The 24730-nt window shown below is 42.9% G+C and overlaps 1 protein-coding gene across 1 annotated transcript in view; it reads left to right on the top strand.

The window, feature by feature from the left end:
- Positions 1–24730, top strand: part of CERS6 (ceramide synthase 6) — a 345732-nt gene that overhangs the window by 74564 nt on the left and 246438 nt on the right. The window contains exon 2 of the mRNA XM_062187587.1: positions 17497–17602. Coding sequence (XP_062043571.1) covers positions 17497–17602 — 106 coding nt within the window. The remainder of the gene's footprint in view (positions 1–17496; positions 17603–24730) is intronic.

The raw sequence follows: 24730 nt of genomic DNA on the forward strand, positions 1-24730 counted from the left end.
TCCCACTTCTCTTTGTGAATAAGTTGTGTTTGGCTTTTGCTGGCTTCAAAAGTTTGTTCTCTGAGACCATTTATTTGAGTTGTTCTTTGATGCTAATCTTGGGAGCTTCCATTGTCTTTTATGTTTTAGTTTTCAAGCATTAAGGGGTGTTCTTATAGAATCCTAAGTAGTTCTTAAACCAACTAAGGACAAGATAAAGTTCTCAATACATAAAAACTGATTATCAATAGCTCTTTAACCTTTGATATCTGATCTTTCTCATACACTATGCAGATGTTTCCCTACAGACCAGCCTTTGCTTGCTGACATGCCAGGAACCTCACACCAATGTCTCATTTAATCCTTTCAGAAGCCAGGTGGTCTGGGTGATACAATTGTGTCAGAGGGAAACTGAAGGTGAAACAACTAAACTCACATCTCTCAGCTAGTAAGTGGTCAGATCAACAAGATTTGAACCTAGGCCGGCTTGTCTCCAGATGCTTTGCTGCTTTTTATACAATGAGGCTTTCTAATAGGAATAACAGATTCTCTGGACTGTACATATTCCTGTGTCATGTACCAGTTTCTCAACAACAGGAGGTTGGGAACCAGACAGGGGAAGAATAAGTGTCCTGCTTACCCACTATCTCGCTCTCTTTTTTTTTTTAAGATTTATTTATTTATTTGAAAAGCAGAGTTACAGAGAGCTAGAGGCAGAGAGAGAGAGAGAGAGGTCTTCTATCTGCTGGTTCACTCCCCATATGGCCACAGTGGCCAGAGCTGTGCTGATCTGAAGCCAGGAGCCAGGAGCGTCTTCTGGGTCTCCCACGTGGGTGCAGGGGCCCAAACACTTGGACCATCTTCCACTGCTTTCCCAGGCCATAGCAGAGAGCTGGATCAGAAGTGAAGCAGCCGGGACTTGAATTGGCACTGACATGGGGTGCCAGCACTGCGGGCAGTGCCTTTACCCACTATGCCACAGTGCCGGCCCCACCCAGTATCTCTTTAGCTTCTTATCCAGCTGCTACCAACAAACTCTGTGTCAGCCTCTGCTACAAAAAACATGTGAAGGTCGATGCCCATGTGTCAAGAGCATCCCAGAGATTTTGAACGTTTGAAGAACATGCTATGCTGAGTATTAAGCCGTATTCTCTCAGCTCCCAACTCTCCGACAAACTTTGTTTTTGGTACTAAGGCTCTGTAACTACTTTTGTCCTTTGCTGGGTCTTTTCCAGTACTGTCTGTCAATGGGGGCCACTAGAGGGAGGCAGCTGGGCTGGAGAAGGGAGATAGACATGCCTGTCCTGTTTGCCTTTTTTCCCCGAGGGTGTCACCTCGGCAGCAGTGGGCTTTCCTTTTTAAAAATGGACCTTATTATTTAGAGAAGTTTGAGAGTCACAGGAAAATTGAGTGGGAGAAAGAGAGATTTCCTGTAGGCCCCCTTTCCCCATATGTGCATAGCCTCCTTTGTTATCATAGCCTCCTCTGTTCCCCCATGCTCCCACCACAGTGGCACAGTTGTTAGAACCTGATGCACCCACACTGATGCAGTTTGCTTATATGCTTGGGAGTGACGCTTCCTGTGGACTTGTATCTTCGCCTTTAAATCTGGGGCAGTGCTAACTAATTATGAGGGCAATTGAAGTTAAGAGAATTAAGAGTACTTGTAAAAACTATAAGGTCTTGAATTAAGCTATAATGATAGTGTCGTAATATCATAAGAGAGATTATGAGATTTGACCTTTGTCTCTATGCAAGTTTGCCAGGGCCATGGGAGTCTTTAAACCTCTGGGGTGAGGGCTGTGAGGGTTTATGGAGACCCAGACAACATCACTGAGGGTTTGCTCTGTCTTGGCATCCTGCTCAGTGCTTCACTTGTACTGCCTCATTCAGCTCTACCATTCTGTAGTAGACTACCCGACTTTGCTGATGCTGAGAATCAGCTTTCTTGACTGTCCTCTGTGCCTTCAACGTGAAGGATGCTCCATGCTGTCTCAGTTCTGTTGTTCACGTCATCCTTGACTGTGAAACAGGCACATGGTGGGCGGTAGTATTAGGCTGTCAGATTCTTCTGGGGGGAACGTTAGTGTATTGATGGGTCATGAGTTTTAACGCAAACCTTTATGAATCTCGTAGGAATTGTTGACTCTGGTTTTAAAAATTTTGTAAGATTTTTCTGTTGCTAGTAGTTCACCATGAAAATAAAGGGCACAGTCTTCATTAAACTCTACATGCAATCCAAAATCTTCAGTGGTAGAGCAGGAGTAAAACCACTCAGTGTCTATTGATGAGAATATTTGGTGGTTTCGAGGCCTTGGTGGGCAATCCTCATGGTGTTGAGATCTGGGCCAAAAGAAGTGTATAGGGTCAGGAACATGCGTGAGCAACTGAAATGTCAGAAATGCTGGGAGAGCTGAGTCTTCAGAGAAGAATGACAGGGGTCTGTGTGCCAGGTACCTCTTCACCTTGGTTTGGAGTTCAAGACACTGAAACATTGGACTCTTCCATGCTTGTTAAACAGTGATGACAATGTCTGTTTGCTTGGGCCCTAAGGACGTTTTGAGGATTGACTGAATTAAAGCATGAAAGCCTTGAGCCAGCATTGTGGAGTAGCCAGTTCAGCCACTGCCTGTGACCCCAGCATCCCATATGGACACCTGCTAGAGCCGTGGCTGCTCCACTTCTGATCCAGCTCCCTGTTATTGCACCTGGGAAAGCAGCAGAAGATGACCTAAATCCTTGGGCCCCTGCACCCACATGGGAGACCTAGATGAAGCTCCTGTCTCCTGGCTTTGGCCTGGCCTAGTCCTGGCTGTTGTAGCCATCTGGGGAATGCACCAGCAGATGGGAAATCTCTCTCTCTCTCTGACTCTCCCTGTAACTCTGCCCTTCAAATAAATCAATTAATTTTTAAAAAGCCATCATGGATTATAAGGCTTCTGGCAAAAATATGAGGGAACTGAGGGATTCGCACATTACAGAAAGGCTAGAGTTTCCAGAGTTCACGTTTTTTGCTTCAGGGCCAATGATGAAATTTCAAGACAAGTGTACCAGTGACAAGACTCTGTGAGACCATTTTTCACAGAGCCTGCAGGCTTGCTTCTTGCAATGCTGTTCCTTAGCTACTCATCTGAGGAAGATGAGTGGGAAGGAATGCCTAGACCCCAACACAGAGTGACAGCAGGGACAGGGCTGGGGAAGGGATCATCGTAAGTGCCGAGGGGTATGACCAGAGGAACTCTGAGGCACCTGACAAGCTCTTGATTTGTGTGACATGTCAAGCTCCGAGAGACTCTACTGGAAGCAGCAGTTAGAGATGGGGTTGCCAAAATTGCAGTCAAGGAGTACTGAAGCGTAGCTGACAGTGACAAATCTGTGAGGGTGTAGTTTTACCTCGCTATGAGAGGTCCAGATAGGATCATCCTCAAAGTCCAAAGAAGAGCAGATCAGAAATAAAGCCTTACTTGTCCATGTGTACTGTTACTAGGAGATTCATTGATAGTTATTGTAATTTTTCTTTCTTTTTTTTTTTTTTTTTTTTTTTGACAGGCAGAGTTAGACAGTGAGAGAGAGAGAAAGGTCTTCCTTCCATTGGTTCACCCACATAATGGCTGCTATGGCTGGTGCGCTGCAGCCAACGCGCTGCGCTGATCCGAAGCCAGGAGCCAGGTGCTTCTCCTGGTCTCGCATGGGGTGCAGGACCCAAGCACTTGGACCATCCTCCACTGCCTTCTGGGCCACAGCAGAGAGCTGGACTGGAAGAGGGGCAACCAGGAAAGAATCCAGCACCCCAACTGAGACTAGAACCCAGTGTGCTGGTGCCACAGGCAGAGGATTAGCCTAGTGAGCCGTGGCGCCAGCCTGTAATTTTTTTGAAGATTTATTTGTTTATTTGGAAGGCAGAGTTACAGAGAGGCAGAGGCAGAGGCAGAGGCAGAGAGAGAGGTCTTCCATCCGCTGGTTCACTTCCCTAGATGGATGGAACCGCCAGAGCTGTGCTGATCCAAAACCAGGAGCCAGGAGCTACTTCTGGGTCTCCCATGTGGGTGCAGGGAATCAAGGACTTGTGTCATCTTCTACTGCTTTCCAAGGCCATAGCAGAGAGCTGGATCAGAAGTGGAGCAGCTGGGACTCGAAACAGCGCCCATATAGGATGCTGACACTGCAGGTGGTGGCTTCACCCACTATGGTACAGTGCTGGCCCTAATATTTATTGTAATTTTATAAGCACCATAAGTCTATGAAAATATCAGCTAACTCCTAGTGGTAATGTATTATACCCTTTCCCGACTGCAAGGGTATTTCTTATGTAAATACACACTATGCGATGTTTATTCTTCTTTTAAAAATTTTATTATATATGTTTAACATCTATGACATAGTGTTATGGGATGTATATTGATAGTAAAGAGATAACTATCAAAGTGAAGCAAATGAATACACGTTACATCTGTCATTCATCAGCTACCCATTTTTTTTAAACTTTTATTTAATAAATATAAATTTCGAAAGTACTTTTGGATTATAGCAGCTTCCCCCCCCCCCATAATCACCCTCCTACCTTCAAACCATCCCATCTCCTACTTCCTCTCCCATCCCATTAAGATTCATTTTTAATTATATACAGAAGATCAACTTAGTATATACTAAGATTTCAACAGATTGCACCCACACACACACACACACACACAAAGTATGAAGCCCTGTTTGAATACTAGTTTTAGCGTTAATTCACATAGTACAACACATTAAGGACAGAGATCCTATGTGGGGAGTAAGTGCACAGTGATTCCTGTTGTTGATTTAACAACTGACACTCTTATTTATGGCATCAGTAATCACTCGAGGCTCTTGTCATGAGCTGCCAAGGCTATGGAAGCCTCTTGAGTTCGCCAACTCCAATCTTATTTAGACAAGGTCATAGTCAAAATGGAAGTTCTCTCCTCCCTTCAGAGAAAGGCACCTCCTTCTTTGATGGCCCATTCTTTCCGCTGGGATCTCACTCACAGAGATCTTTCATTTAAGTTACCCATTTCTTTACTTCTGTGGTAAGAGCAACTAAAACATTAGCATGAATCCCTTTTACAGTACAATTTTGTTACCTGTAGTCTTCATGTTCTACATTAAATCTCTAGGCTTATTCATCCATGTATTTTCTTTTGTCAATCTTTTCTTATAAATATCTTAATTCCTTTTATATAAGACTTAAGGTAATGGATGGGCATATTTTGATTGTTTTAATTAATGGCATTATTGGGGCCAGTGCCATGTGCATTAGGCTAATCCTCTGCCTGTGGTGCCGGCGTTCCATATGGGTACCAGTTCTAGAACTGGTTGCTCCTCTTCCAGTCCAGCTCTCTGCTGTGGCCCGGGAAGGCGGTGGAGGATGGCCCAAGTGCTTGGGCCCCTGCACCCGCATGGGAGACTTGGAAGAAGTGCCTGGTTCCTGGCTTCGGATCTGCGCAGCTCCAGCCGTTGTGGCCACTTGGGGAGAGAACCAGCGGAAGGAAGACCTTTCTCTCTCTCTCTCTCTCTCTCTCTCTCTCTCTCTCTGTAACTCTTCCTGTCAAATAAATAAATCTTTAAAAAAAAAAAGATAATGACATTATTATTGACAGTTTGTGAACTTCACCCTTTAGCATCTATATTCTGTGTTTATTGAGTAGTGGAGATGGATACTTTTTTCCAGAATCCTTGAAACATGGTGAGGAGAGGTGATTTGGACATTGAGGTCAACGTGGGCTCTCCTTGGATCCAGCCAAGTGTGTATGATATCTGGTGGCTTTTCATTCTCTGATTGTCCCTCAGTGAGGTTGGTGTCTGTAGACTGGCGGGTTCTTTTAGTACTGCTGTGTAAGATCTAGGGATAGTTTTCAGAAAGCTTCTTGAGAACTTTAAAACAGCAACCACTACCACAGAAAGTCTTTGCAGATGATTTTTGATTAAAGTTGTCATTGTCTAAAAAGTATCTTCTTTTTCCTTAAGTCTACAACAAAGTTAGATTAAGAAAAGAATATGGGAAATCATTAAAAAAAAAGAGTTGGAAAAGAAAAAGATGGCTCCCCGGACTCAGGCTATTGATTCTCGGAGAAAGAAAAACTCAGAGGGACTGTTGAAGTGTTTGCAGATGTTGGAGGTGGTCAGCAATTGTACTCTGAGCAGGGCTAAGAAAAGAGGAAGTGGGTTTACATTTCAGTAAGAAAGAGTGATACAGGAAGAATATTTTGAGTCAAGCATGATGAAAAACTAAAATAGGACACAAAGGGAAGAGGTTTTTTTTTTACCTTTCATTTTGAAAAATTACAGAGTCACAGAAAATTGCGAAGAAATGTACAGAGAGATTTTTTGATCATTCAAAGGAAAATTTTGAAGGATCTCTAAAGAAAAATCAGGCTCAGAGCTAAGAGGCTAGACCAAGTGGCACAGGGTTCAGTTAAATGTTCCTGTTCTTTCACAAATCCCTGCCATCCCATGCTGTTCCCATAACAGGTTACCAACCAGGACAGACTAGGGCACAATGTATATCTATTGTAACCAAGATATAAAAAGAACAAACGTTTGCTGAATACTTTGCAAATATTGAGCTCTGTGATGTGAGGTTTATATTCATTGTGTCAATGCTTGCACAAAATTATCCAAGTGTATTTTATTGTCTCCATTCTATAAAGGTAGTAACTAGGTCATAGAGATAGTCAACAGTTTTCCAATGCTCCACGCTCAGAGCAGGTGTATCTGAAACATGAGTTGTCTCTAAAGGAATTGTCTTTTATACTTTATGTCTGCCTGCATACCAAGCTGTCTGCCATCCGCCTGGTCTCTGGCCCTCTGAGTGCTCTCAAAGGGCTAATGGTTTAGAAAGAGTTCCCAACAAGAGACTGAGTAAAGTTATGGTTCTCATTAGATAGGTGAGGAGGTACAAAAGTTCCATGGTGTCTCCAGGCACAGGAAGAAGTCATTTCTTTGTTGGTTGCATTTCACGTTCTCTTGGTGTATTCTTGGAGTAATTTCACCCAGTTGAATAGTTTCATAGCTTTTGTCACTACCATTGACTTGAATGCCATCTTTTATTCTACCTGGCAAGGCAGTGAAGTGGCACTTTATTTTTATTCCACCTACTGTTGTCTGTGGAATGAGCTGAATCACAGCTGTCTCTGGGCTTCAACATTAGGCTTCTCTGTCTTTGAGATATTAAGTCTTATTAGGGATAATGGCTGTCCTGTTCATCTCTATTTTTATTTTGGGTATTAACAATTTATACTCTCATTTTAAGAACTTAACAATGCAGAAACCAATTTAAAAAGAATGTTACAGCAACCTATCACCTGGCAATACACATAATCAACCTTTTAGTGTATTTTTCACATCTTTTGTGTGTCATAAGTGCTTTATCACTTCTGAGCAACTTTGCATGTTATTAAGCATACATTTAACACAATTAAGTGTCGTTTACCTTTAAAATACAAAATACAAGCTTAAAAACCATACAGAAACATATCAAATGTGAATGAAATCTTCTTAACCCTAATAGAGTATCACCATTAACAATTTTTCACTAGTCTTCCTTATAAAAAATTTAAAGTATGCAAATAGGACATTATACTTGGTTTTCAGTATGTTGCACTTACATGTTTTGAGGCACAAAAAATTGACCTCAGTTTTACATCTTAGACAATTCCATTTTCTCCTTCTGGCACATGTTCGTTTCCTGTGTTTACGCTCATGTCCCACGTGATTCCCTTCATCTTGTGGCTTTATGTCATGTGCATGTTGATGGCACCAAATTTGTACCCTACACTAAGCCTCCCAGAGCTGCAGACCAGTGTGTCCAGCTCCCACTTGGCATCACTGTTTATAAGCTGAAGAATTGAATAAGTATAGCCTCAATCTTGCCATGCCTCAAACTAATGTCACAAATTCTTCACCCCAGCTTCCAAACTTAACTGCCCTTCTAGGAGCTTGGACCAAAACTATGTCCCCACCCTTTTCCTTTCTTATCTCCTCCCATATTTAGTCCATCAGTAAATCCTGTGGCCCCAGCCTTTGGAACAGGTGCAACAGGGTCTGATTTCTCCTCACTGCCTCTCTTGCTGCTGCCCTATCTTACCTGGACTTTGGAATAACTGCTCCACTAGCCTTGTTGTTCCCATAAGGGCTCTCCTTCATTCAGATTCAGTCTGTTGTTTTGTTTTGTTTTGTTTTTTGTAAGATTTATTTATTTGAAAGAGTAACAGAAAGGGAAAAGAGACAAAGAGAGGGATTTCTCATCTGCTGGTTGACTCCTCAAATGGTTTGCAACAGCCAGACCTGGGCCAAGCTGAAGCCAGGAGCCTGGAACTCCATCTGGGTCTCCCATATGGACAGCAAGGGCCCATGTATGTGGGCCATCTTCTGCTGCTTTCTTAGGTACATTATCAGGGAGCTGGATGGGAAGCAGAGCAACCGAGACTCAAACCCATGCTCTGATATGGGATGCATCACAAGTGGAGGCTTAATCTGCTACCATGCCAGGCCCTCAGTCTATTCTTGACAGAGGACTCAGTGGTTTTGTTGAAATAGAAACCAGATCCTTTAGGGTTTCTTTTGAGAGACCTGAGTGGCTTTCCTAGCTCACTTACAGTAAAAACCAAAGCTCTTTATTTATTTATTTATTTATTTATTTATTTATTTGAAAGACAGAGTTATGGGGTGGGAGAGAGAGAGAGTGACATATCTTCCACTCACTAGTTCACTCCCCAAATGGCTACAATGATTGGGGCTAGGGGCTAGGCTAGGCTGAAGCCAGGAGCTTCTTCCAGGTGTCCTACGTTGGTGCAGGGGCCAGGTCTTGGGCCATCTTCTGCTATTTTTTCAGGTGCATTAGCAGTGAGCTGGATCGGAAGTAGTGCAGCTGGACTCCACCACCCTTATGGGGTGCTGGCACTGCAGGCCGCGGCTTAACCCTTTGCGCCACAGTGCTGGCCCCAAAACCAAAGTTCTTAAAATGGTCTGCAAGGTGCTGAGATGTGGCTGCCTGCTGCTCCTGTGCTTCCTAACTGTAGCCACAACTGGTCCTCTGAGCACGTCTTGACATCTGAGTCCTACTGCTTTCTCAGGCCCTTCTTCCTTGGCTGCTATGCCTTCCAGAACATTCTCCTCCTCCACTTTTTTTTAAACAACAGTTTATCTCCTTTCCTCCTCTGGGATTCTGTTCACTTTCTCCATGGGGCCGTCACTCGCTAGCCTATTGCAACCCCACCTGGTACCCCTGTCCTTCTCACCATGCTGTATTTTTCTCGGTCATGATCCATCACAATAGAAAACACTTTTTTTTTCTCTCCACCTGGGATATTAACTCCATAAAAGCAGGTGTTTTGCTCACTGTTGCATCTTCAACCTTAGAGCAAGCCTTACACACCATACATGCCTGAAGAGTAATTTGTCAGCAAATCATTAAGCTATTTACCATTTCCCCCTTCTGTAGGGGCAAATGTGCATGAAAATCTTTACTTTTATGACATTTTCATTTGACAGATTTCCTTAAATACCTAAAAGTGGAATTGCTGTGCAAAAATGCATGGCATATCACAAATAACTTAACAGTGCCTCTGTATTCTGGTTTTTGGGAGAGGGAGGAAATCTAGTTTTTTTATTTTAATTTATTTGGAAGAGTTAGAGGTTGATGTTGACCTTCCTTCTACTGCTTCATTCCCCAAATGCCTGCAGTAGCCAGTGTTGCAAAGACAAGAGCCAGGAACTCTATCTGGGTCTCCCACATTAATAGAAGAGACCCAAGTGCTTGAGCCATCACCTGCTGCCTCCCATTATGCATATAAACAGGAAGCTGGATCAAAATTAGAGCAGCCAGGACTGTTCAAAAAGGGATGACTGAGGGCCTCCTAAGTGGTATCCTAACCACTAGCCCACAATGCCTGCCCTGGAAATCTAGTTTCTACTAAGAGATTATATTAGGAGCTGATGGTCTATAAGTCTTCTCTAAACTGTTTGACTAGCTTTAAGACCTTGGACAGACTAACTTCTTTGGGCTTTGGTTTATATTTCTGTAAAATGAGATGTATTTAGTTCAAAGTGGTGTTTTTTCTTTTTTTTTTTTTAAAGTAAATCAGGGGCCTGCGCCATGACTCACTTGGTTAATCCTCTGCCTGTGGTGGCAGCATCCCATATGGGCACCGGGTTCTAGTCCTGGTTGCTCATCTTCCAGTCCAGCTCTCTGCTGTGGCCCGGGAAGGCAGTGGAGGATGGCCCAAGTGCTTGGTCCCTGCACCCACATGGGAGACCAGGAAGAAGCACCTGGCTTCTGGCTTCGGATCTGCGCAGCTCCAGCCCTAGAGGCCATTTGGGGGGATGAACCAATAGAAAGGAAGACCTCTCTCTCTCTCTCTCTCTCTCTCTCTCTGTCAAATAAAAAAAAAGTAAATCATCACAAAAATACTTGGCACATGCTAACTAACTTTCAATAAATATTAGTCCCCTCTCTCCAAATTGGCTTTTTTCACCCCACCAAATATTGACTTTTTGGAAACAGTTTAGATAAGTTTATAGAATATGTAGTCATGCACACTCAGCTAAGCCCTGGGGCACATGCACACTGTATGTCTAAACATGTACCCACATATTTGCTTTCAACATGCAATCTATACTATTCTTGTCCATTTAAAGTTTTAAGTACCTGCTGTAGTGGTAGCCATGGCTCATCCACAACTGATAATACTGAGGTCTAAGAAAACAGTTGGAGTCAAGCAATGAGATCAATGTTACCTCTGCCCCCTCCTCCTCCTCCTGCTACATAGTTAGATTTCCCTGCAAGTCTGGGGTGGGTAGGATATGTGTTACTTCTCATAATTGGACTTCACTATTTCACCTGTCATTAACTGGCTGTGTTCAAAGACCTTGCAAGTACTTTTGTATTTTCCATTCCTTATGCTCTGTTCCTTTCTGAAGATCCAGGTTTTCCTGCCTTTCAACCTAGAGAACTTTCTTTAGCATCTTTTTAACAAATGATTTCTTTGAGAGGAAGAGAGGCAAGAGAGAAGAATCTATTCACCAGTTCACATCCAGCAGAGGCTGGGCTGGGGCTGCAGCCTGGATCCTGGGATGCAATCCAGGTCTCTTTGTGGGTGGCAAGAACTCAATCACTTGGACTATCAGCCCTGCCTCCCAGGGTCTGCATTAGCAAGAGACTGGAACCAGAACTAGCATCAGAAGGCTCAGTACCTGCCCCCTCCTTTAGCATTCTTGGAGTGAAGTGTGAGGGCCACAAATTCCCGTGATTTTCCTTTTACCTTCATTCTCTGAAGGGTAATTTTGCTGGACTGGAGTTTTGAGTTGATGTGGGCTTTTTGCTTTGTTTTGTTTAGTTTAAGCTTTTGCTTCCAGGAATTTAAAGATGTTACTGCACTGTCCTTGAACCTTCATAACTTCTGATGAAAATGTTTCACAATATTTCAAATTATTTTTTTTTCCTGTATGTAACGTGCCATTTTTGTCTAGTGACTTTCAATTTTTTCTTGTTACCTGTGGTCTCATCTTGCTTAACTATGAATTGTCTAGGTTTTTCTCTTTTCATACTTGTCTCTTTGGGGTTCTCAAGCTGCTCAGTTCTGTCTGTTTATATCTTTTATCAGATTTGGCAAGTTGTGAATTGTTACTTCTCCTAATATTTTCTTTTTCTTCCCTAGTCTGTCTCCTTTTTCCTGGGACTCCCATGACCCACATGTTAGATTGTTTTAAATTGTTTCGCAGGTTCTTAAAAGTCTGTTTATTTTTCCATTTTTCTCTCTTTTTAGATTGCATAGTCCAAGTTCACTGAGTTTTTCCCTTTTTCTCCCCATCTTTTCGTGCTGCTGGGTCATACTTTCCTTGCTTTTCATCAGTGTGGATTACATCTGTCCTATCTTTGTAGTCTGTGGGTTTTTTTAACCTTGCTCTGAAAAATGTTGATGTTTTGGTTATCAGGCAGTTTACTTAGGCTCAAACTGCAATGGTTCATGCCCGCTGTGGCTTCAGTCTTGGATCGGGCTTTAAGCCTTCGCTCCTAGCTGTGCTCAGTTTATCTTGTACATTCATGGTTCAGAAGTCAGCCAGAATCTTGATTTCTACACAAAACTAGGGTTTCTTCTCTGGCCCTTTTCCTTCCACGGTTCTCTAGTCGCTCTCTGGTTTCCCCAGGCTCCTTCTGCTGGCTCCTGTGGTGAGAGAGTGTGTGTTTTTCTATCAGTTTTTACCTGCTGCTGTGACTGGGTAGAGCTGTAAAACAAACACAGAGGCAGATAAGGGGCTTGCTTTTTTGTTGCTTATTTGCCCCAGCTTTTGATTCCCCTCCAAAGTCTGTTTGCTTGGTTCAGTCTCCACAGCCCTCAGGTAGTGTTGTCTGTAATTTTTATTTTTTTAATTTTTTTTTAGTGGAGAGGGGGGTGTACTGGTGGTATGTTGTGTAGTTTTTAAAGAGAAAAAAAATGTGTTTGTCAGGATCTCATTCCTCCACATCAGAAGCAGAAGTCTCCTGCCAATTATTTGTAGTTGATATTTTTATTAAGATGGTCCTGCAGACACACAGCTGTCAGAGGTTCCCTGGACTTTTTTTTTCCAGTTTTCCCTGATGGTAAAATTGAAACACTGTAGCTTGGAATCACAACCAAGAAATTGCTACAGTCTCCTAGTCTCATTCAGATTTCCCATTTTATTTTTACTCCTTTGTGCACCTGTGTGTGTATGTGTATGTGTGTGAGATTCAGTTCCACAGTTTTTGCACATGTGTAGGTTTGTGTGTCTGCATTCACAGCCTTCTAGCTGTACTTTGAAAACTGTAGGAATTTGACAGTTAGAAAGGAGCTGGAGGCCGGTGTTGTGGCATAGCTGGTAAAGCCGCCTCTTGAGACACCAGCATCTCATATAGGCGCTGGTTCGAGACCTGGCTGCTCCACTTCCGATCCAGCTCCCTGCCAATGACCTGGGAAAAACAGCCAAAAATGGCCCAACTGCTTGGGCCTCTGCACTCCCATGGGAAACTTGGAAGAAGCTCCTGGATCCTGGCTTCGGCCTGGCACAGCTCTGGCTGTCATAGCCATCTGGGGAGTAAACCAGTGGATGGAAGTTCGTTCTCTCTCTCTCTCTCTCTCTCTCTCTCTCTCAGACTCTTTCACATAAATAAATAAATCTTTAAAAAAAAAAAGAGAGAAAGTACTCAAAGTCTCTGACCATGTTCCCCAATAAAGAGGATGAGATATTTTAAAGTAGTTAGAACAATGGCATTTACTGTGCAAACATTCATTGTTTCTGAAGGGTTTCCCTTTGCAGCTTGTAGACTTCCTTGAGTGCAAGGATCACTTCTCACCGCAGCCCTGCCCAGTGCTCACTTCAGGACTTGGTGCAGATGTTTAACTTGTGTTTAAAATGCAAACAAATGGATCGGAAAAGTAGAAACATCTTAGATGTTTTTCTTGCCTTTTAAACTGAGGCTAGTAATTTCCAATGCTTAGATCATGATTATATTTACTTTAAAAATATGGCACACGAAAGTATTTTATAGATGGTTGATCTTTTGAATGTGGTGTTACTGCCTTTGATTTAAAAAAAAACAAAACAAAACAAGGAATTAGGTGAGCATTTCCTGGTAGAGATGGTCATCAAAGCTGGAAAGTAGGTATTTCCTTTTAACTATAGTATTTGTAGGTGAGAGTATAGTATAGTATTTGGAGGAGAGAGAGAGCGAGCGAGCAAGAGAGAGAGAAAGGAAGACTTCTGTTAGAGCCAGCATTAAAAAAAATTCAGCTTTTCTCTAATGGGCCATAGCAGGAGTTGATAAAGCTAGCAGCAGGGTCCCCGGTTTTATTCGATATATAATATACTTTCTGGGGGAAAAAATAATGCTACAGTTGTTTCACACGTTATTTGGAGAAAAAGCACAAATAAAATAGCTGTATTTACATATAATTAAAGTTACCTATTAAGAAGTTAAGAAGTATATGCTTTTCTTCTCTCAGTTTGGATTTGACATTAACTTCCTGCCTACTGCCGCACTTTTCTGAACCTTGGAAATGGACTCTCTGCACTGCATAAGATGAGAGGAGAATGCCTAGGGAGGAATGGCTGGAGCCTATAAGAATGCTCTTTGGGGCCAGCTTCGATGTCGTGGGAACAATGGGAGTTAAATAAATAGCTTTATATATTGGAATGGTCAGTCACGTACCCTCTGATTTCCAAATGACCCTGAGAAGATATGGATGTTCCAGGGAATTAAAATTCACAACCTCTTTGGAAAAAGACAGTAAAAGCACTTACTAGTGTATTTTAGATGAATTATTTATCATGCTTTCCATCCATCCATTCATCATCCATCCCTTCCATCCCTTTTATCCATCTGTGTGTTCATCCATCCATCCATCCAGTATTCATAAATTGTCCTCAGTGTGCCAGGCATGAAACAAAAACATTATATGACATAGTAACTGTTCAGTGGATTAAAGCAGTTTAATTTATTGGACATGTATGACAAGGGTTCATTTGAACTTTGGGAACTTCAACTTTAGACTGAATCAGTTTCCCAGGTGCATTGGCAGGAAGCTGGATTGGAAGTGGAGCGGCAGCTTAACCTGCTTGCCACAGTGCTGGCCTTGAGCCTTGCTTTAAAAATCTCTTTACAGAATATTAGATTTAGTTGATAGTTTCAGTGATGAAAACTTGATAATGCTAATTATCAATGCTAAAGATGATAATGCATTTGTTTTTGAGACTTAAAAAAATAACAGTTCTTAAAATGTGGTTTGAAGCTTCAAAAGAAAGATTGGGAGGTATTAAGTGTGGTTTTTTTGGAATGCTTTGGTAAGTGATTGGAGGGTGAGAGCAAAGGTGAGGAAGTTGCTGCTGAAGAGATTCTCCTGCTGCCTGCCCACACATTGTTGTGGAGCACCAGAGAAGGCCAACTTGTGAGCGTGTCCAGCCATTCACTTGTCAGCAGCTTTCAAAACCATGGCAGCAACATGGAAAATATATTTCCTGAAGTAGACCAGTTGATCAAATTTATTGACACACACACACACACACACACACACCCCTTCCTGTGCATGCCTAGGCATTATCATGGGGTATACCAGGATAAAATAATCATGGAACTCTTCAGAAGAGCAGCTGTGCAGGATCAGGTTGCCATAAGGCTGATTATGACAAAGTGCAAAAGGGAATTTGAACGTAGTGCGTCAGAAGTTGTGAGAATGGGGAAGATAAGAGAGAGGTGGGGAGAAGGTCATCTTGGAAGGGAATAGATTGGAAGGGTGGATTTTATCCTTTACACCAAATTAATTGTGCCTATTTACCTATTTTTCACTTTTGCTGGATCTCATGTCTTTTCATACACTTCACTCTACCTTGTGATGAGAAGACACATAACCACAAAGCTGGACACCTTGCCGGGGAACCAAGCTCTAGACGCTTCCCTATGCTCACTGCTCATTAAATTTCATTTTCCCCTCATCATAGCCACAGCTGTACATCTATGACTGTTGTTTGTAGTGAACACCCAAGGTCTCTAGGAAAAGGTTATGCTCCTTGTCAATAAGGCTGACGTGCCTCAGAAAACTTTAATTGAAAGAATTGAGAATGTGTGTAGCCTAGTTTTGGGGGTGCTTGTATCCCAAGATGCAGTTCCTGGGTTTCTATAACCAGCTCCAACTCTGATGCAGTCTGCCGGAGGCAGCACTGACGCTTCCAGGAATTGGGTTCCTGCCACTCATGTACCTAGAATGAGTTGTCAGCTGCTGGCTTTGGCCTCAGCCTAGTCCCAGCCATTGCAGGCATTTAGGGAGTGAACCAGTGGATGGGTGTTCTCTAACTTTCTGCTTCTCAAGTAGATAAAAATTAAAAAAAAAAAAAGAATTGAGAATGCAGAAGGTTTGGAGATATTCCAGTTTGTGGAAGATTTATGTATTGGAAGAGAGTGAATATTCTTTCTACACAACTTTGTCCTGGAGAGCCCAGTATGATAGGTGTTACATCACATTTTCTGTGTAAATGGTTGAAGTTTGAATATGTACAGTATTCCATTTTTCTTTTGAATAAATTGATTCACTTATACTGGAAATAGAAACCAGAAGAATGTCAGTACTATGTATGCAAACTTTGTTAGTGCTGCTTAGAAGAAAGGCTTCTATGTCTACTGTACTTTAATCTCATTGGTTATTATTTATAAAGTTTCACCTAAGACTTACTGGTGATCTGTTAGGTACATTTACTAGTTATTGCATTTGGCCATCATGGATTAACTTGGGTAGTACTTTCCTGTAATGTTAAGTTACTTCATGTTAGTAGGAAATGTCAGATGTCACCACTGAAAGTGACTACTTACAGAACTTCATTTCTTGAGCATTTAGCCTAAGACTTGAAGTTGTAAATGCTTTTTTTTTTTTTTTTTACAGGCAGAGTGGATAGTGAGAGAGAGACAGAGAGAAAGGTCTTCCTTTTGCATTGGTTCACCTTCCAATGGCCGCTGCGGCCGGCGCATCTTGCTGATCCGAAGCCAGGAGCCAGGTGCTTCTCCTGGTCTCCCATGGGGTGCAGGACCCAAGCACTTGGGCCATCCTCCACTGCACTCCCTGGCCACAGCAGAGAGCTGGCCTGGAAGAGGGGCAACCGGCATAGAATCCGGCGCCCCAACCAGGACTAGAACCTGGTGTGCCGGCACCGCAAGGCAGAGGATTAGCCTATTGAGCCACGGCGCCGGCCAAATGCTTTTTCTTTTTAATACTGTTTTATTAGAGGTGTTACTGTACCTTTGGGCCCCACACATTCCACCTGCTCTCCTTCAGTCATTCATTCACGCATCAATTAAGACCAGATATGAAGCTCAGTCTTCCCACTCTTCTTGACAGAGGCATTGGCTTAAGATAGAAGCAGTCCTACTGGTGCTTGTAAACACTCCAGACTTTTAAGCATGTCTGGGATGTCATGCTATTTGACATCCTTCATTGCTCCCTATGAGAAAAAAAAAAAAAAACGAAATAAATACAAGACAGAATTTTAAGAGGCTGGAAGGGATTGGGGCTGAATACAGAACACTGAGTATAGACAAGAGTGCTAAGTTTTTTGACTAGCAGTGATCAAAAGTCCTGTTTCTGCATGCTTCATAAACAGTTGCTCATTGTGAAAATATGACATGACTCTTGGAATGTGTTAGTGTGAAGCTTACGTGTTACATAATTTTAAAATCAGTTTGTCTTATTTACATATCTACTTATACCCGTATAGTTTCATGTGACAGTCTCTCTGAGTCTTGTTAGAACTTGAGGATCAGGAGGTTTTAAAGGACTTCTTTTTTTTTTTAATGTTACTGCCAGGCGACTGAAGGAGAGAAAAAATAAAGTCTACTTTATGGTTACCCACTTGGCTTTTGACAATGTACACTCATAAAACCCTACCAGCACTTTGCTGGACCACTGAGTAAGGTGTAACTGGTGGCATTAAGAACAGCTACAGACTGAATAAATTCTGACACTTTTCTTGTTTTTGTTTTGTTTTTCTGATTTTTAGATTTGTAGCCAAACCATGTGCCATTGCCCTCAACATTCAGGCCAATGGACCGCAAATTGCGCAGCCGAATGCCATTCTGGAAAAGGTCTTCACTGCGATTACAAAGGTACGGCTGTCCCTCCCCAAGGCGCGGATTGTGTGCACCTGCGTTCTCAGCACGCCGTCCTCTCATTCCTTCACTCTCACATTTTGAAAATCAGCTCGTGCCCAGTCTCATGCTGCAGAGCCTGTTCTCTGTGGGCATTGGGCTTCCCAAACTGCAGAAGCTGAAGAGAGGTGGGCGTGTGTGGAGTCCTTTCCCAAGCTGATTGTAGATGCTTGCCTGTGAAGAACAGTCTTGATTAGGTGGTGATTAGGCTCATTCTGTGCCTCTCTGATTCTCGAGTGACGTGGAGCAGTGCTGAAAAGGGTTGGGTGGGACTTTGTGTCAGTTAACTGGGCGGAGTCTGAGAATATGATTTATGTATGGTGAAAAGAAGAACTTACTTGCTTATACTGTTGTCCATATACTCTAGCAGTTGCGTTAAATAGACAAATGTGAACAACAACAAAGGCATAGTTGAGGAGGAAAAGAGTTGCAATGTGGAGGAATGTTGGACGAGGGCCAGGGTGGTCTAGGAAAGAGATAGGTTCACTGTTGAAAATGAATAGGAGATATACTCACTCTGGTAGCAGTTAAAACTTAGGACCAGGCCAGGGAAGAGAGCCTGCCCCTCCCCCTGCCCTGTCCTCCACAGGACCCTTAAGGACAAAGAGAGGAGAAAGATAGAAGCCCTCAATCCAAGACCATAAGAAAACAAAGCAAATCACATAGTCCGTGTGTCTTGCTCTGAGTCTTTCGTACCTCTTGCCTATCTTACTTTCCTTTTGCCTGCACAAGACATGAGAACAGGAGAAATGAGGCAAACTGAGAGAGGTACCATGGGGCCATGTATTAAAAGATTCATGTTCCTCTTTTGTTTTCCTGGGAGAATCACTCAGGCTTCTCAGGTGTAGTTTGAATGTGTTAAGCAAATTTGGTTCCTCTTTTGGTACTTGTGTTGCTAGCTGTCCGTACTGTTTTGTCTCTCCTGTATTACAACTACTCATTGAAATAGCCAAACATTTATTTTATAGTCTTCCCTTCTGCCCAAATTTTTTAGGGTTTTCTCATCTTCCTTTTTTTTTTTTTTTTTTTTTGTTTAAGATTTGTTTGTTGGAGAGGCAGAGGGACAGAGAGAGACAGAGAGAGAGGTCTTCTATCTATTGGTTCACCCCCAGATGGCTGCAGTGGCTGGAACTGCACCAATCCAAAGCCAGGAGCCAGGAGCTTCTTCCAGGTCTCCCACACGGTTGCAGAGGCCCAAAGACTTGGGCCATCTTCCACTGCTTTCCTAGGCCACAGCAGAGAGCTGGATCAGAAGTGGAGCAGCCAGGACTGGAACCAGTGCCCATATGGGATGCCGGCACTGCAGGTGGCGGCTTTACCCCTGCTATGCCACAGTACCGGCCCTTCCCCTCTTCCTTTGACAAATGATGTTGTTCCTGGAAAAGTATAAGAAAGCACCAGGGGGCCGGTGCCTTGGCTCAATAGGCTAATCCTCCGCCTGCAGTGCCGGCACACCGGGTTCTAGTCCCGGTCGGGGCACCGGATCCTGTCCCAGTTGCTCCTCTTCCAGGCCAGCTCTCTGCTGTGGCCCAGGAGTACAGTGGAGGATGGCCCAAGTGCTTGGGCCCTGCACCCGCATGGGAGACCAAGAGAAGCACCTGGCTCCTGGCTTTGGATCAGTGTGGTGCACCGGCCTCAGTGGCCATTGGGGGGTGAACCAACAGAAAAGGAAGACCTTTCTCTCTGTCTCTCTCTCTCTCACTGTCCACTCTGCCTGTCAAAAAAAAAAAGAAGAAGAAATAAAGCACCAGGGGCCCGTGCCACAGCTCACTAGGCTAATCTTCCGCCTGCAGTGTCAGTACCACGGGTTCTAGTCCTGGTTGGGGCGCCGGATTCTGTCCCGGTTGCTCCTCTTCCAGTCCAGCTCTCTTCTGTGGCCCGGAAGGCAGTGGAGGATGGCCCAAGTGCTTGGGCCCTGCACCCACATGGGAGACCAGGAGGAAGCACCTGGCTCCTGGCTTCAGATTGGCGCAGCTCCAGCCATGGTGGCCATTTGAGGGGGTGAACCAACGGAAGGAAGACCTTTCTATCCCTCTCTCTCACTGTCTAACTCTGCCTGTCAGAAAAAAAAAAAAAAAAAAAACAAAAAAAAAAACCACCAGGTTTCCTTTTGTATCTGCTAGGAAGAAGAGCAGAATGAATTGAATTTTAGGACAAGCTCTTTTGATGGTTTCCTTGATGGTTTAATATGGCCAAGTTTTACCCTAAAGGGACACATATCCTGTGGTATTTAAAGGAAGGAAATATTAAGAAAAAAACCTGATTATCAGTTAGTATATCAATGTACTGCAACAAAAAACTTCTTCTCCTTTTAAAAAAGCAAATATCAGGTCATGTTTAATGTGATTACAACACATTTGTATTATCTTTGTAACTGCTTCCAGCACACCCTATTCTAAGTGAATAATAAAGTGAGTTTTCAAGCCTCAATTTGATGCCTCCCTCTAGAAGTTCTGCAGTGAACATTTTAATTCCCTTGCCTTATGTTTGTGTTGGTTACAGGAGAGGTTCCCTCCACAAAGATAATGAAAAGGTTTGCAGTTGGGTTGACTTCTTTGAAGATTCTTTGCTTCTAAGCTGATTTTAATGATCATGTGCTTTTGGTTTCCAAGGTGATTCCTTTGCAAGTTTTTACATGATTGAAACAGAAGCCTCATGTTTTAAATATAAATGCAGCAAAAGTTGGAACCATTTTCAACTTGTGTTCTTTGAAGTTCTCCAGTCTTATTTGCGACAGGAAAATGTGACAGATCTATTGACCAGAATGGGAAGAGTCGGAGTGGAGAGCTCCAACAGAGGGGCAGGGTGTGTTTGGTCATCCAGCAGGCTGGCCTTGGCCGTGGTTCTGAGGGACCTTTTGAAGAAGGACATGGTTATCTTCTTCCCCTCAAAAAAAAAAAAAGCATAAAATCCACATTTAGGACCAGCTAGCCCCACTGTGTGTAGAGCCATATGCAGAGTGAAGATGTAGGACCCTGGTTCAAAAAGCATGAGAAAAGTGCCATCGAAGGGACAAATATATGAACCTTTTTCCTTCCTTCTTTCCAGTATCTCTCCCCCCTGTCAAGGTGCTTTTTACTTGCTGTGAGGTGTCATGCTCCCTCTGGCATGGGAGATACTCATGGGACAAGTACATCCCCATGCAGGGGTCTGGGGCCAACTCCTGTTGCTCAGCATAAATACAGCTCACCTGCTGCTGGGTTCCTTTTTTCTCCAGCCTCTGGCTAATACACTGCCCTGGACAACCAGGTAGAGAAGTTGAGGCAGACCTCTCTCCTTTTTGTAAGCCCACTGGTCCAACCCATGGTGGCCAGCTGTTCTACAAATGCATTGCAACCTTTGTGCCAAGATCAAGGGTGGGCAAGGGTTCACTCTATGGAGTCACTCCCAAACAATTGGGTGACCTCTTCTATGGCACTTGCGGGAGTACAAACCCAATCTTACCACTTCCCTTGCTTGTGCTTAGTCCCATGCTGGGGGCTGAAGATAGCAGCAGTCACCAGGTAGGGGAGAGAAGGGAGGCAGGTGGATGCTACGATAGAAAAAGGTACAACCAACGACCCAACTGGGGGAAGTGAAAGGCTCAGATGTGGGCCAAGCTGCAAGTCCTGGTATGTGTTGCACTGCTCAGTTGGACTTTATTTATAAAACACAAAGTGCGTGATCAAATTAGGAAAATTTTCAAGATAGCCACAGAACTTTGTGAGTCCTTCTGAGTGAGGAGCTCCCTGGGACTGCACTGCCCATAGCCAATAAGAAGATAGGAAATGTGAGTCTGTAGAGTTCCAGAAAAGTGCAAAAACCATCCCAGAAAAGAAGACAAAATTTGAAGGAATACAAGAAATATTAGACATTATGGAAAACTTAGCAAAGAACACAGACAATAGAAGTAATAAAGTGGAGTTACATGAACCAAACAAGAAATGACGTAAAAATTTAGATACACATGGCTGGTGTTGTGGTGTAGTGGATAAAATGACAACCTGAGATGCTGGCAGGCATATGCTTGCTCTGCTTTCAATTCAGCTGTCTGCTGGTGGCCTAGGAAAAGCAGCAGAGGATGCCCTAAGTGTTTGGGGCCCTGCCACCCACATGAGAGACCAGGATGAAACCCCTGGCTCCTAGCTTTGGCCTGGCCCAGCCCTGGCCATTGTAGGCACTTGGGAAGTGAACCAATGGATAGAAGATCAATCCTTTCTCTTTCTCTCTCTGCCCCCACCCAACGTCTCCCCCTGCTTCCCTCTCCTCCCACCTCCCTCTCCCTCTCCCTCTCTGTAACTCTGGATTTCAAATGAATAAATAAATCTTTAAAAGAAAAATATTTGGATGCTCAAGGCAAGCAGATCCAGGAACTCTAATTGGACTCCCTTAAGGGAAAATGAAATAATGAACAAATATTGGAAGATATTATTAAAGAAATTTCCCAAAAATAAATGGAGTTTTATTTTGATGTTAATAGAAACCTAGTGAAAAATGATCTGGAACATTCAACACTCAGGTTTATGTTATTAAAGTTACTAAGAATGGTAAATAAAAAAATCATTTTTGGAGCAGCCAAGCAGGAAACCGAATGACTTTGTGTCACATGACTTCAGGCTTTTACTTTAGCAGAATTTTCAGTGTTCCCAAGGAGAGTGAGAACTGAGTTTCTATCTCGCCCAAATGTTTCTACTGTGTAAAGGCTACACACATGTGAATATGAAAAAATGTAGGGCAATTGTTCCACAAGTCTTCCTTGAGGAAACTATGAAATCAATCATTTCAGCCATCCTAGAGATGATTAGGCATGCTTGTGAGTGTTGGCTATCTTCCTAAACTGTATATCTAAGGCAGTGTGAAGTATGCAGACTGGTGAAAGAACAGAACATTGAGATTTTATGTCCTCACAGTGTGGGAAAGCTGCAACCAACAAATAACTAGGGGGACGGGGATGAAGCTGGGAGGTACCGAAGTTCTCTGATTGCATAATCTCTAATAGTTGGGAGTCACAGCTATCATTTAAAGCTGATAAACCGAAGAGGGGAGTAAATATGTTTAATAGTACAAGAGTAAACGGTGAGAAAGATAATATTATTGACTAGTGTTGGGTGGAGGAAGAGAAGGAAGGAAGAAAGAGGAAGTCGTGTTACCCTTAAATATTGCTCATACAGAATTATTAGCTATGGAAAAGAAATAGAATATTATATGGATCACCACCAGAGCAAAAATTACATACTAAAGGAAGGAAAATGAAAACCACTAGGTACATGTTTCTTAAAATCATCAAAACAGAAAGTAAAGTATAATTAGAAACTATACAAAACTTATCAATCATATCAATACATATAGATGGCTTCATTCATCTAATAAAAAATACTTCAGGTTTGGGTTACTGCCTGACTTGAAATATGTGCCCTTGTTATTTCTCACATTGATATCCTGATGCCCTAGGTTTCAAAATATGACCTTAGTTGGAGATAAAATCTCTGGTTGTTAGGTGGTTCTTAACCCAGCAGTACTGGAGTCCTTATGAATAAGGGACATTTGGACACGAGTGGGTGTGAGGGAAGACAGTGTGCAGAGACACAGGAAGTGGGTGTCATTTATAGGCCAGAGAGAGAGGCCTGGAACAGATGCTCCCCAGCAGTGCTTTGACACCTCGATCTGAGACCCAGCCTCCAGAACCATGGCACAGTACATTTCTCAATTCTTTCTGCTGTGGAAGCCACTCGGTGTGTGTAGTTTGTTAGGGAAGCCCTAGAACACGAATACAAATGCATACAAAGCACAGAAGAGACCCCAAAAGACAAAGTAGTTTAAAATATCGAGGATTAGAGCAGGGTGAAAGTATCCAGACATAAATAACAAAGGATTTCTAAAGGCGTTAAAGGAAGTAAATATTTGACTCTTTATTGCCACAAGACATAATTTATAATGAAGATAAAATAGTTATGAATATATACGCATTAAATACTGATATCTATGTAATCATCCAATAGGAATTAAAGAAGAAACAGAAATGTAATAGTAAGAAACTTTGACTTCTTGGTCATGACAGACCTGATTATCAAATTATAAAATAGAATGTAGACAGTCTCTTTAAAAAAAAAATTATTTCTTTATTTGAAAGGCAGAAAGAGAGAGAGAGAGAGGAATAGAGAGAGAAAAAGACTTTCACCACTGGTTCACTCCGCAGATGGCTACAACAGCCAGCACTGGGCCAAGCTGAAGCCAGGAGCCAGGAGCTCCACCGAGGCTTCTCACGTGGGACACAGGAGCTGAAGTTCTTGAGCCATAATCCACTGCTTTGCCGAAGCATCAGTGTAACAGGAGCTGGATTGGCACTCTGATGTGGAGTGTAGGCACCCAAAGCAGCAGCTTAACCCACAGAGGCACAATGCCTGCCCCAGAATGTGGACATTCTAAGAAGCGTAATTAAGGAGGAAGATCTGATGAATACATTTAGGACCTTATATTCTGGGTATAAAAATGTAAGTACCTATTAAATATTTACAAAATGACCCTATGTTATGTAATAAATTTGTAAGGAATAAACTTAGAATTAGACATGATCAGGGCTGGCACTGTGGAGTAGTAGGTTAAAACCATGGCCCGTAGCACCAGAAGCCCACATGGGTGCCAGTTCAAGTCTCGGATGCTCCACTTCCAGTCAAACTCCCTGCTAATGTGCCTAGGAAAACAGTAGAGGATGGCCAAAGTTCTTGGGCCACTACACCCACGCTGGAGACCCAGAAGCCCCTGGCTCCTGGCTTTAGCTTGGCCCAGCCCTGGTCATTGCAGCCATTAGGGTAGTGAACAAGTAGATGGAAGATGCTCGCTCTCTTTCCTTCTCTCCTCCCCACCACCTTCTATGTAACTTTGCCTTTCAAATAAATAGATAAATCTAAAAAAAATTAGACATCTAATAATACTTGAAATGAAGTACAATCCAAAAACAATCTCTTCCCTTTGGAAATTTATAAATGGATAAAAGTAAAATTTCAGGATATTTCTAACACAATAATAATGAAAGCACAGGACCAATGCTGTAGTGCAGTGGGTTCAGCACCCCACATCCAAATGCTAATTTGAATCCCAGCTACTCTG

The sequence above is a fragment of the Lepus europaeus genome, chromosome 1, assembly GCF_033115175.1.
Source record: "Lepus europaeus isolate LE1 chromosome 1, mLepTim1.pri, whole genome shotgun sequence".
In the NCBI taxonomy this organism is placed as follows: domain Eukaryota; kingdom Metazoa; phylum Chordata; class Mammalia; order Lagomorpha; family Leporidae; genus Lepus; species Lepus europaeus.